This window comes from Coenobita brevimanus, chromosome 32 (genome assembly GCF_032717465.1).
Source record: "Coenobita brevimanus isolate Jiangsu-jjx chromosome 32, ASM3271746v2, whole genome shotgun sequence".
NCBI lineage: Eukaryota > Metazoa > Arthropoda > Malacostraca > Decapoda > Coenobitidae > Coenobita > Coenobita brevimanus.
In genome coordinates, this window is record NC_136985.1 from 2,250,397 (window position 1) to 2,263,794 (window position 13,398).

At 43.3% G+C, this 13,398-nt stretch overlaps 1 protein-coding gene across 1 annotated transcript in view; it reads right to left on the bottom strand.

Moving 5' to 3' along the window:
- Nucleotides 1-11,095, bottom strand: part of LOC145395639 (exosome complex component MTR3-like) — an 18,759-nt gene extending 7,664 nt beyond the window's left edge. The window contains exons 1-4 of the mRNA XM_080269208.1: nucleotides 10,883-11,095; nucleotides 7,831-8,003; nucleotides 4,323-4,453; nucleotides 2,872-2,994 (exon numbers count right to left, since the gene is read on the bottom strand). Coding sequence (XP_080125334.1) covers nucleotides 2,872-2,994; nucleotides 4,323-4,453; nucleotides 7,831-7,975 — 399 coding nt within the window. The 5' untranslated portion in view covers nucleotides 7,976-8,003; nucleotides 10,883-11,095. The remainder of the gene's footprint in view (nucleotides 1-2,871; nucleotides 2,995-4,322; nucleotides 4,454-7,830; nucleotides 8,004-10,882) is intronic.
- Nucleotides 11,096-13,398: the final 2,303 nt, after the last annotated feature.

Sequence of the window (13,398 nt, forward strand, 5' to 3'; positions counted from 1 at the left end):
GGCGGTCACCCATCCAAGTACTAACCAGACCCAACGTTGCTTAAAACATAATTACAGTATTACTCCTACTTACATTCACATTTCATTTTTCATTTAAGTTACTGGTATAAAGTTTTCCATCCATCCATCCATCCATCCATCATCCAATCCCCATGAGGAGCATAGGAGGCCGGGGCTAGGCAGTTGGTGCTGACATTTAAGATGAGAGTGACCAGCCTCACTCATCCCTGAGTGGCATTACATGAGCAATAAACCCAAACCACCCCTTGGATATAAACCTGCACTGGCTCAATCCGATTGGAGCGCAATAATTACGCATTAAACCACCAGCTGCCAAAATTTGGTGTTATGGTTACCACCCAACAAAGTAAATGGTTTCCTGGTGTACAGGAAACCTTTTGGCTTGTCACTCAGTGTAGAGTCACCCATAGGCAGAAGGAAGAGGAAAGAATGAAGGAAAGACAGAAGATGGAATGTAAAGCCACCCACAGGCATTAGGAAGAGGAAAGAATGAAGGAAGGAAAGACAGAAGAGGGAGTGTATAAGTCACCCACAGGCAGAAGGAAGAGGAAAGAATGAAGGAAAGAAAGACAGAAGAGGGAGTGTAAAGTCACCCACAGGCAGAAGGAAGAGGAAAGAATGAAGGAAAGAAAGACAGAAGAGGGAGTGTAAAGTCACCCACAGGCAGAAGGAAGAGGAAAGAATGAAGGAAAGAAAGACAGAAGAGGGAGTGTAAAGTCACCCACAGGCAGAAGGAAGAGGAAAGAATGAAGGAAAGAAAGACAGAAGAGGGAGTGTAAAGTGACCCACAGGCAGAAGGAAGAGGAAAGAATGAAGGAAAGAAAGACAGAAGAGGAAGGATGGAAGAGAGGAAAGGGCAGACACCCAAAGCAGCACTACATCGAGTGAGTGGATAGTGAGTGCTCCCACCTACCAAAATTAGTACCACATACATTAGAACCTGTGTTTACTTGTAGTCATTATTGGGCAGGTGTAGGGATCATAGTGAAGGAAAATATTCAATCTTTTTTTCTCCTCAAAGGGGATTAATATGAGCCTTTTAACATGAAAAAATGCAATTCACTGATTGTTTCACAGTGCAGAGGTGGATTTTGTCACCCAAACAGGCATATACTTGAGGATCAGACCATACTACTACTGCTACTGCGACTACTACTACAGGTATTACTATTACTACCACCACTACTACTACTGTTACTACTACTACTACTGCTACTGCTACTACTACTACTATTACTGAACTACTACTACTGATACTACTACTGCTACTACTACTACTACTACTATTACTACTACTACTACTACTACTGCTACTACTACTACCACTACTACAAGTATTACTATTACTACTACTACCACCACCACCACTACTACTGTACACAGGGCCATAATTTCTGGGGGGGCTGGGGGACTATAGCCCCCCAGTGATCTCTGTATATTAATTTGTCAAAATTTCAAATAAGGTTGAGGTATAAGGTTGAACTGTAATTTCTGGGCTGAATCTGAAAATTGAATGGAAGAAAAACTTGGAGAAGTTTTGCTGAAAATTCAAACAATTCTACACGTTTGACTGAATATTTATAAATTTAATCCACACGGATCAAATGAAATCATAATAGTACAGTACAGTACTTAGATTTTGATTATTTTTATCTTTTCCAAAAGAATAAAAGGCAGGGTGGTATATTTCAACCTCAATCCTACCGCCAGCATGTAGCAACAATCCTGGTCATGGTGCAGCGTAGTGCAACAAAAATGTCTATCTATCTATCTATTGCCAGATGCCTCAATCCCATTCGGGGTGACCACAAACAAATCGCCTCCACGTCGCCCTGTCCCCCGCCATTTCACTGCCCCGCTCCCAACTCACACCCCCCTCTCTCATATACAAATGGCTAAATTATTAAACTTAATCACAGTTTGAGTTGAAAGTCCAGACTGGCAGAATGTGAAGCCTTTTATTATTTTTTTTTATATTTATTTATTTTTTAAATGCGAGGAAGGAGGAACCAAAGGCCACGAGGCCACAATTGTTGTTCCTTCCAAGAGAAAAACAAAATACAAGAGAGAGCCGAATTCAAGATCTTAATCCATAACTAAACATACATACCTCATTAAACGTCAACTCTGAGGTAGGCACAGACAGAAAATATTGGATGGTCTGCAAATTTAAGTGCTTCAATTTAATTTTAAGTTTTTAGTATGGTGATATATACATGTGGTTGAGAAGATTAGGAGAAATACACTAAGGTGGTTTGGACATGTGGAGAGAATGGAGAATGAAAGACTGACTAAGAGGGTGTATGTAGGTGAAGTGGAGGGAGGGGGAGACCGAGGATGAGGTGGAGATGAGGCATATGAGGGAGGGGGGGAGCATGTGGAGTGACGTGGAGGGACAGGTTGACGAATGAAGAAGTAAAGGAACGTTGTGGGGTGGCTGTGGATGTGGTTGAGATGATTAGGAGAAATACACTGAGGTGGTTTGGACATGTGGAGAGAATGGAGAATGAAAGACTGACTAAGAGGGTGTATGTAGGTGAGGTGGAGGGAGGGAGAGGGAGGGGTAGACCGAGGATGAGGTGGAGGGATGGAGTTGAGAGGTATATGAGGGAGGGGGGAGTGAGTTGGGGGAAGGGTAGTCAAATGGTGGGGGACAGAGCGACTTGGAGGCATATTGTCTGTGGCTACCCTTTGCGGGATTAGGGCATCAGGCTATAGATAGATAGATAGACAGATAGATACATTTTGGGTAGCACCTTAAAAAATTCTGCTGAAAATTACAGGCCTGGTACTACTACTACTATTACAACTACTACCACCACCACCACCACCACCACCACAATCACCCACCAGTATAATAACAGACTCCAGTGCGTCCTTCAGCTGTTGACTCATCTCCGTCTCTCTCGATTCTCTGCCAGGCGGTCGTCTAATCGGAGAGGCAAATGGCACAACTTTCACCTCACAAACGACCTAAACGGGGAAAGAAAAACGGTTATATATGGTTTTCACTATAACTTGGCCTAAAATTGCCATCTCCCACTAGAATATGATGCTATACTTCTTCTACTCTATCTATTGCCAGACGCCTCAATCCCGTTTGGGGTGGCCACAAACAAATCGCCTCCAAGTCGCCCTGTCCCCCGCCATTTCACTGCCCTGCTCCCAACTCACACCCCCCTCTCTCATATACCTCTCCACCCCATCCCTCCATCTCATCCTCGGCCTCCCCCTCCCTCTTCCCCCCTCCACCTCACTCACATACACTCTCTTTGTCAGTCTTTCACCCTCCATCCTCTCCACATGGCCAAACCACCTCAGTGTGTTCCTCATAACGCTTCCTATCACATCCACGTCAACACCACAACGCTCCTTTATATCCTCATTCGTCAGCCTGTCTCTCCATGTGACTCCACAGGCTCCTCTTAAATAACTCATTTCCACTGCTCTCACTTGGCCTAAATTTGCCATCTCACACAAAACATGGATGGGAAGAATTATGGCTATACTCCTTTCACTACAACTTGATCTAAAATTGACATCTCTCACTATGGTCGAGGCGCACGACTCTGAGGTTGTCATTATCGTATCCTGGCAACCTACCATTCAAAAGTGAGTCCGATTTCATATATGAGACACATGTGATTGATGTATAATATGTCTGTGTATAATAATATTCATGTATAATATATTCAAGTATAAAGTGTTTGTGCATAATAATATGATTCGTGTATACAGTAATATATTCGTGTATAATAATATGATTTGTGTATAATATGATACAAAATCGGACACACTTTTGAATGGTAGGTTGCCAGGGTACGATAATGACAACCTCAGAGTCGTGCGCCACCACTACAGAATACGATGTTATACTCTTTCCACTCTAATTTGGCCTGAAATTGCCACCTCTCCATCTTCAGTAACTGTCTATCTATCTATCTATTGCCAGACGCCTTAATCCCGTAAGGGGTGGCCACAAACATATCGCCTCCATGTCGCCCTGTCCCCTGCCATTTCACTGCCCTGCCCCCAGCTCACACACCCCTCTCTCAAGCACCTCTCCACTCCATCCCTCCATCTCATCCTCAGTCAACCCCTCCCCCCATCTCATCCTCAGTCTCCCCCTCCCTCTATCTCATCCTTGGTCTCCCTATCCCTCTATCTCATCCTCAGTCTCCCCCTCCCTCTATCTCATCCTCAGTCTCCCCCTCCCTCTATCTCATTCTCAGTCAACCCCTCCCTCTACTTCCCTCCATCTCATGCTCAGTCTCCCCCTCCCTCCGTCTCCACACACTCACCTGACATGCCATCCTGAAATCCAAGCCTCGCTGTACATCCCTGGGGCCATACACGCCGCAGATCACCTTCGTATTGCCAATTTCAACGTACGCTGATCCCTTAGCCTGACTGATTAACCCTACGCTGAAAACTGAAAGAGATGGATGACGATGATGATAAGAATTACAGTGATAGAAGCAGCACTGATGTATTATTATTATTCATTCGTTCATTCATTGCCAGACGCCATGTATCCCAGACGGGGTGGCCAAGGGCTTAGAGTTAATTGTTTTACAGGGAGGGGCACTAATCCTCCACCAACCCCACTTGACACGTAGGGATGCCAACAGCATCTGGTGTTCCCAGGCGGTCACCCATCCAAGTACTAACCAGACCCAACGTTGCTTATTATTATTATTATTATTATTATTATTGTTATTATTATTATATTACTATTATTATTATTATTATTGTTATTATTATTATTATTGTTATTATTATTGTTATTATTGTTATTATTATTATTGTTATTATTATTATTATTATATTACTATTATTATTATTATTGTTATTATTAATATAATTATTATTATTATTATTATTAGTAGTAGTAGTAGTAGCAGTAGTAGTGGTGGTGGTGGTGGTGGTACTAGTAGTACTAGTAGTGGTAGCAGTAGTAGTTGTAATGACATAAGCAGCACTGAAGTATTGTATTAATATCATCATCATTGTCTTCATCATCATCATCATCATCATCCAATCCTGTGTTGCCCCATGAGGAGCGTAGGAGGCCGGGGCTAGGCAAGTTGGTGCTGATATTTAAGATGAGAGTGACCAGCCTCACTCATCCCTGAGTGGCATTACGTAAGCAATCAACCCCAACCACCCCTTGGATATAAACCTGCACTGGCTCAATCTGATTGGAGCGCCTTAATTACCCACTAAACCACCAGGCACCATAATTTGGTGCTATGGTTACCACCCAGCATAGTAAATGGTTTCCTGGTGTACAGGAAACCATTTGGCTTGTCACTCAGTGTTGAGTCACCCACAGGCAGAAGGAAGAGGAAAGAATGAAGGAAAGAAAGACAGAAGAGGGAGTGTAAAGTCACCCACAGGCAGAAGGAAGAGGAAAGAATGAAGGAAAGAAAGACAGAAGAGGGAGTGTAAAGTCACCCACAGGCAGAAGGAAGAGGAAAGAATGAAGGAAAGAAAGACAGAAGAGGGAGTGTAAAGTCACCCACAGGCAGAAGGAAGAGGAAAGAATGAAGGAAAGAAAGACAGAAGAGGGAGTGTAAAGTCACCCACAGGCAGAAGGAAGAGGAAAGAATGAAGGAAAGAAAGACAGAAGAGGGAGTGTAAAGTCACCCACAGGCAGAAGGAAGAGGAAAGAATGAAGGAAAGAAAGACAGAAGAGGGAGTGTAAAGTCACCCAAAGGCAGAAGGAAGAGGAAAGAATGAAGGAAAGAAAGACAGAAGAGGGAGTGTAAAGTCACCCACAGGCAGAAGGAAGAGGAAAGAATGAAGGAAAGAAAGACAGAAGAGGGAGTGTAAAGTCACCCACAGGCAGAAGGAAGAGGAAAGAATGAAGGAAAGAAAGACACAAGAGGGAGTGTAAAGTCACCCACAGGCAGAAGGAAGAGGAAAGAATGAAGGAAAGAAAGACAGAAGAGGGAGTGTAAAGTCACCCACAGGCAGAAGGAAGAGGAAAGAATGAAGGAAGGAAAGACAGAAGAGGGAGTGTAAAGTCACCCACAGGCAGAAGGAAGAGGAAAGAATGAAGGAAAGAAAGACAGAAGAGGAAGGAAGGAAAGAAGTTGAGGGAAGGCATGGAGGGAAGGAGTGGAGAGGATGGAGAGCGAGAAACTAACGAGGAGAGTGTATGTGAATAAGGTGTGGCGGGGAGAGGGAGGGAGTGGCTGAGGATGAGATGGAGGAATGGAGTGGAGTAGAAAATGAGAGACTAACAAGGAGAGTGTATATGAGTAGGGGGAAGGGGAGGGAGAGGGAGGGGGAGGCTGAGGATGAGATGGAGAAGTGGAGAGGTACATGAGAGAGGGATGTGTAAGCTGGGGGGAGGGCAGCTAAATGGCAGGGGACAGGAGAGAGTCAACATCCATCGCCCCTAACACCTCTTCCTTAGTGATTTATTTTTTTATATGGCTGGAAAATATTAATGGGAAGATTATACTGAGTAAGGTGATATTGGAATGATTTAGGTGACACAGAAGAGGGAAGCCTATCTATCTACGTATCTATCTATCCATAGCCTGACGCCATAATCCTGTAAGGGGTGGCCGTTTGTCTTTGAGTTAGTTGTTTTATATCTATCTATCTATCTATTGCCAGACGCCATAATCCTGTAAGGGGTGGCCATTTGTCTTTGAGTTAGTTGTTTTATATCTATCTATCTATCTATTGCCAGACGCCATAATCCTGTAAGGGGTGGCCATTTGTCTTTGAGTTAGTTGTTTTATATCTATCTATCTATCTATTGCCAGACGCCATAATCCTGTAAGGGGTGGCCATCTGACTTTGAGTTAGTTGTTTTATATCTATCTATCTATCTATTGCCAGACGCCATAATCCTGTAAGGGGTGGCCATTTGTCTTTGAGTTAGTTGTTTTATATCTATCTATCTATCTATTGCCAGACGCCATAATCCTGTAAGGGGTGGCCATCTGACTTTGAGTTATTTGTTTTATGGGGAGGGGCACTAACCCTCCACCAAGCCACTTGCTGACATGTAGGAAGCACATATGAGTTGGTTATATGGTTACCACCCAGCGTTGTTAATGGTTTCTTGGCTTACAGGAAACCATTTGGCTTGTCACTCAATGTAAAGCCACCTGTAAAGGAAAGAAAAGCAATAAGAAGTGACAGGAAAGATGGGAGAAATAGGAAGAGAGGAGGACAGGCACAGAAAAAGAATGATAAAGGCTAAGAAAGAAGTAGGCAGCACTACATCAAGTGAGTGGATGATGGTAAGAAATAGGAAGAGAGGAGGGGAGGCACAGAAAAAGTATGATAAAGTTAATGGAAAAAGTAGGCAACACTACATCAAGTGAGTGGATGATGGTAAGAAATAGGAAGTGAGGAGGACAGACAGAAAAGGAATGATAAAGGCTAAGGAAGAAGTAGGCAGCACTACATCAAGTGAGTGGATGATGGTAAGAAATAGGAAGTGAGGAGGACAGACACAGAAAAAGAATGATAAAGGCTAAGAAAGAAGTAGGCAGCACTACATCAGGTGTGTGGATGATGGTAAGAAATAGGAAGAAAGAAGGACAGACACAGAAAAAGAATGATAAAGGTGAAGGAAGAAGTAGGCAGCACTACATCAAGTGAGTGGATGATGGTAAGAAATAGGAAGAGAGAAGGACAAGAAATAGGAAGAGAGGAGGACAGACACAAAAAAAATGACAGAGGTGAAGGAAGAAATAGGCAGCACTACATCAAGTGAGTGGATGATGATCGCCACCACCTACCAAAAAAAGTAAAATGCGCACACTAAATTTTGAGACTCACAGTGTTTTCTGGTGTCAGTGGGTGTGCGTCCGTCAGTGCGTGTGCGTGCAGGGGAGAGGAACGGCTGCAGGTGTGGGGGTTGGAGCAGAGAATAGGCCACGCTCCGGTCCGGCCCTAGGATGCGGCGTGAGTCTCGGGAGCCCATGATTTTCAGCGTTTGTTTTTACTCGTATCTGAATTAAATCAAACCAGTATGTTTTTCTTATTACCTACCGTTCTTTTTACATTATGAAGTCCAAGATAATTTACCTGTACTTACGTAAAAAAATAAAATTCATCATTATTATTATCATTATCGTCATCTTCATCAACATCATTATTATCATCATCTTCATCAACATCATCAACATCATCATCATCATCTTCATCAATATCAATATCATCATCATCATCATCATCACCATCATTCAGACCTCCTTTCCCACCCTAGGGCAGGGTGAGGAGTAGCAATGTCCAGATAGCCCATAATCCTGTAAGGGGTGGCCATTTGTCTTTGAGTTAGTTGTTTTACGGGAAGGGGCACTAACCCTCCACCAACTCACTTGTTGACACGTAGGGAACACGTACGGTTTGGTTATATGGTTACCACCCAGTGTTGTAAATGGTTTCTTGGCTTACAGGAAACCATTTGGCTTGTCACTCAATGTAAAGCCACCTGTAAAGGAAAGAAAAGCAATAAGAAGTGACAGGAAAGATGGGAGAAATAGGAAGAGAGGAGGGCAGGCACAGAAAAAGAATGATAAAGGCTAAGGAAGAAGTAGGCAGCACTACACCAAGTGAGTGGATGATGGTAAGAAATAGGAAGAGAGGAGGACAGGCACAGAAAAACAATGATAAAGGTAGGTGAAGGAAGACGTAGGCAGCACTACATCAAGTGAGTGGATGATGGTTAGAAACAGGAAGAGAGGAGGACAGACACAGAAAAAGAATGATAAAGGTGAAGGAAGAAGTAGGCACCACTACATCAAGTGAGTGGATGATGGTAAGAAATAGGAAGAGGAGGACAGACACAGAAAAAGAATGATAAAGGCTAAGGAAGAAGTAGGCAGCACTACATCAAGTGAGTGGATGATGGTAAGAAATAGGAAGAGAGGAGGACAGACAGAAAAAGAATGATAAAGGCTAAGGAAGAAGTAGGCAGCACTACATCAAGTGAGTGGATGATGGTAAGAAATAGGAAGAGAGGAGGACAGACAGAATGATAAAGGCTAAGGAAGAAGTAGGCAGCACTACATCAAGTGAGTGGATGATGGTAAGAAATAGGAAGAGAGGGGACAGACACAGAAAAAGAATGATAAAGGCTAAGGAAGAAGTAGGCAGCACTACATCAAGTGAGTGGATGATGGTAAGTAATAGGAAGAGAGGAGGGCAGGCACAGAAAAAGAATGATAAAGGTGAAGGAAGAAGTAGGCAGCACTACATCAAGTGAGTGGATGATGGTAAGAAATAGGAAGTGAGGAGGACAGACAGAAAAAGAATGATAAAGGCTAAGGAAGAAGTAGGCAGCACTACATCAAGTGAGTGGATGATGGTAAGAAATAGGAAGAGAGGAGGACAGACACAGAAAAAGAATGATAAAGGCTAAGGAAGAAGTAGGCAGCACTACATCAAGTGAGTGGATGATGGTAAGAAATAGGAAGAGAGGAGGACAGGCACAGAAAAAGAATGATAAAGGCTAAGGAAGAAGTAGGCAGCACTACATCAAGTGAGTGGATGATGGTGAGAAATAGGAAGAGAGGAGGACAGGCACAGAAAAAGAATGATAAGCATCGGAAATACCTTACCAATTTACTTACACTCTTTTCTGGTTGCTGTGTATGTTTTTATAATAATTTTTATGGTGATAATTCTTTTCCCCTTGAGAGTGGGGGAGAGGAAGGGGGAGGCCAAGGATGAGATGGAGGGATGGAGTGGAGAGGTATATGAGAGACTGATGAGGAGAGTGTATGTGAGTGAGGTGGAGGGGGGAGAGGGAGGGGGAGGCCAAGGATGAGATGGAGGGATGGAGTGGAGAGGTATATGAGAGACTGATGAGGAGAGTGTATGTGAGTGAGATGGAGGGGGGGAAGCCAAGGATGAGATGGAGGGATGGAGTCGAGACGTACATGAGAGAGAGAGAGATGTTAGCTGGGAGCAGGGCAGTGAAATGGCAGGGGAAAGGGCAACATGGAGGTGATTTGTTTGTGGCCACCCCTTATGGGATTAAGGCGTCTGGCAAAAAAAATAAACATAAATAAATAAAAATCTATAACTATGCTTCCCTGATACAAATCTGGCCTTTGATTCCTTCTTCCTTGCATAAAAAAATCAAGAATAAAAACAAGAGGAAAACAAAATCACAGTAAAATTATCATTTCAGCCAAAAACACAATTATGATATTTTGATCCTTTTTTTTGGCATTTTACACAATTCTATGACACTTTTCAATGCCATTTTTCTGGTAGGGGTTGAAACGATAATTTTAGCAGCATTTTTATAGCAAATTATTATATGAGGGAGGGGGGAGTGAGTTGGGGGGAGGGCAGTCTAATGGTGGGTGACAGAGTAACTTGGAAGCATGTTGTCTGTGGCCACCCCTTGCGGGATTAGGGTGTCGGGGTATAGACAGATAGATTTTTATTTTACTCTTGAAGATAACCTAACCTAACCTAACCTTCTGGAGTAGAATAAAAATAATTTGCCATGAAAATGCCATAAAAGTGTCACCGAAAAAATGAATCAAAATCTTGTAATCATGTTTTTGGCTGAAACTAAAATAGTCATACCAAAATCACCACAATTACCAACCTAATCAGAAAAATATAAAAAACAAACTGAAGAAATAAAAATAATAAATGAACTGGTATCTTTCTGCTGCATACACTACCGGTACACCAATAATTTACTAAGCTTCCACTGTATATCGTGTTTTCAATATTCTTCATACAGAACTAGGATTACAGCTGTTTTTTTTATTGCACACATTAATACTTCTGGCCGTTCAGTATTCAATCTACTATGACCTCGAAAAACTATCAGAGCAATACGACTGAAAAATACGGTTCGGTATACCTGACAGCTTCAACTCAAAATCAGACTGGTTTTGCACAACTTTTCGAAGTTTGCCAGCACAAGATTCGTATGATGCTGATGTCTTTCTCACGATTTTCCTTCCAAGATCTTGTAATATCACGCTGACGGCATTAGGTACACTGGTTCACATCAAAATATATGGTAAAATTAGCGGTGTCTTGGCGTTCACTCTAGCCATGCCGTTTTTGTTTACGCCTGCTAATCTTTTTCTTCTTCCTTATAGAGTTCGTCGGTTCTCAGCAACAACATCGCGTATCACCAACTCTCCTTCAACAATATTTTACCGTGTTTTTATTTATTTATTTATTCTTATTCACCATACAATAATTCTATTCTATTCCTACAAATTTCCACACGCAGTTCTCACGCTAATCGCTCTGAAAAGCCTTCCAAATCCATCCATGAAGCATTGGGTGTGGGTGGGTTGGGTTACTTTTTCCGTGACAGATGCGCGAGGCAGCCCCGCATCTGGCGGGCGCTCGCCAGGCAAGAAATTCTGTGCGCATCTAGCTAGGCATTTGGCGACCTGTATCCGGTGATACCATTCGCGCCATTGCGTGCGCCGCCACCGCGAAGACAACAGCCTGGCCAGTGTATGTAGCCGCGTCTCGTGTTTGGCGGTGTTCAGTTAGAAGCAATAATACGATGGCGACCTTGGGAAGGATCGGAGGTGCAGCTGGCGGTGGCGGGCCGCCTAAAAAGCCTGATGGACCGCAGGTGACGAGAGAATATAGGAAAGGACAGAAACAGAGGAAGTATAGTCTGCAGGACAAGCAGATAGTGATAGACTTAATCGAGAAAGGGTACAAAACATGTGCCATTGTTAAAAAGCTTCATGTGCCAGAATCCACAGTGCGAAACATTAGAAAAAACAAAGAAAAGATCAAATCAACTGTAAGAGTGACCCAGAAATATATTGGTGGTGAGGTGTCGGCTAGGGTAGCTAAAGAACTCACACAAAAAAATGAACTGATGCTGCTCACTGAACATTATGTTATGGTGTGGTTGAAGAAAATGTTGGCTGAAGACGGTAGTGCGGCCGGAGCACAGATACGTGAGTGTGCCAGAATGTATTACCAGCAAGTGTGTAAGAAGAGGAATGTCACCAAGCCACCCCCTTTTTATGCTTCTCGTGGGTGGCTACACAGATTCAAGAAAAGGTATGATGTAAAATGGGCTGTTTATCAAGGAAGGGTGGCCGCGGCAGACAGTGCTGCTTCGCGTCAGTTGCATGGGATAGCAAAGCAGATAATTGAGGAAGGAAACACCCTGGACCAGATCTTTAACTGCGACGAAATAGCAGGTCAACCTGCTCAGTCAACCGTCCTTCCCAAGGGCACAAACAAAGCTCCAGGCACCAAATTAGTTAAGGACCGAGTCACAGCCCCGTTAACAGTAAATGCATCAGACTTCAAAATGAAGCCAGTTATAGTGTATTCAAAACCACATTCTTACAGAGACTTTGACATGTCCAATCTCCCAAACCGTGTGTGGTACAGTAATAATTCTGGCTTTATGGCCTCAGTTCTGTCCATCAAGTGGTTTGACGAAGTGTTTGTACCACAGACCCGGGAGTATTGTCGACGGGAGAACATTGATTTTCGTGTGGCCTGGGGGAAAATAACAATGCCCACAATCAAGCACACCTGGCATCCTGTGCTACCCCACCTAAAGCTGCAACAACAGGAAGAGGACAGACAAGTGAAGGCAAGTCTGTTGAGAGAGGCAACCGCTGCAGCACGCGCAGTACTGGGCATGGGGACAGTATCTGGACCAGGTACCGTTCAGCTTGGCGGTGGTGACCAAGAACAGACGACTGAAGAATTCTTAGACGCCGAAGAGGAGAGGGAAGAAGAGGTGTTGGATGAGGTACCCAGAGAAAGTAAGCCTTCAGCCAAAGCCCTGTCTGATGTGCTGGCCTCTCTCATCACTGCTACAGAGAGGCTGGAAGGGATGAGCTTTGAATATTGTGAGGAGGTCATTTCACTTCTCAAAAGGGCCACTGCAATTGTGAAAGACCAATACAACTCGAAAATCCAAGCAAGAGAAGTCCCTGATAACAAGAAGAGGCGAAATGACCAAGAAACACAACAAACACACACAGCAGCATCACACGAACAACATACACAAGCGGGTGACAGTACGGCGGCAAAGGATGGAGAAGCAGAAGATAACGTGGACATCGATGACACAGATTTCGATTTTGGTGGATTTTTGTGAGAATCCTTAGAAAATGACCGCCTTCGAAAGGTCAACCAAGGCATGCAAAAAGAAAAGGAAGACTCGAGTGAGGTGTCCATTATAACATTGATATATGAGGCAGCGATCCACCTTGTATTAATTAACCCATAACCCACACTCTTCACCCAATAAAACACTCCTGAATTTGATATTGGCGAGTTTTTATCTCCTTTACATATTTATATTGATGTTTAGTTATGATTAACTTCCTTGGGATACAAGTACAAAAATGTGTAAAGTAGGGTAACTTAAGG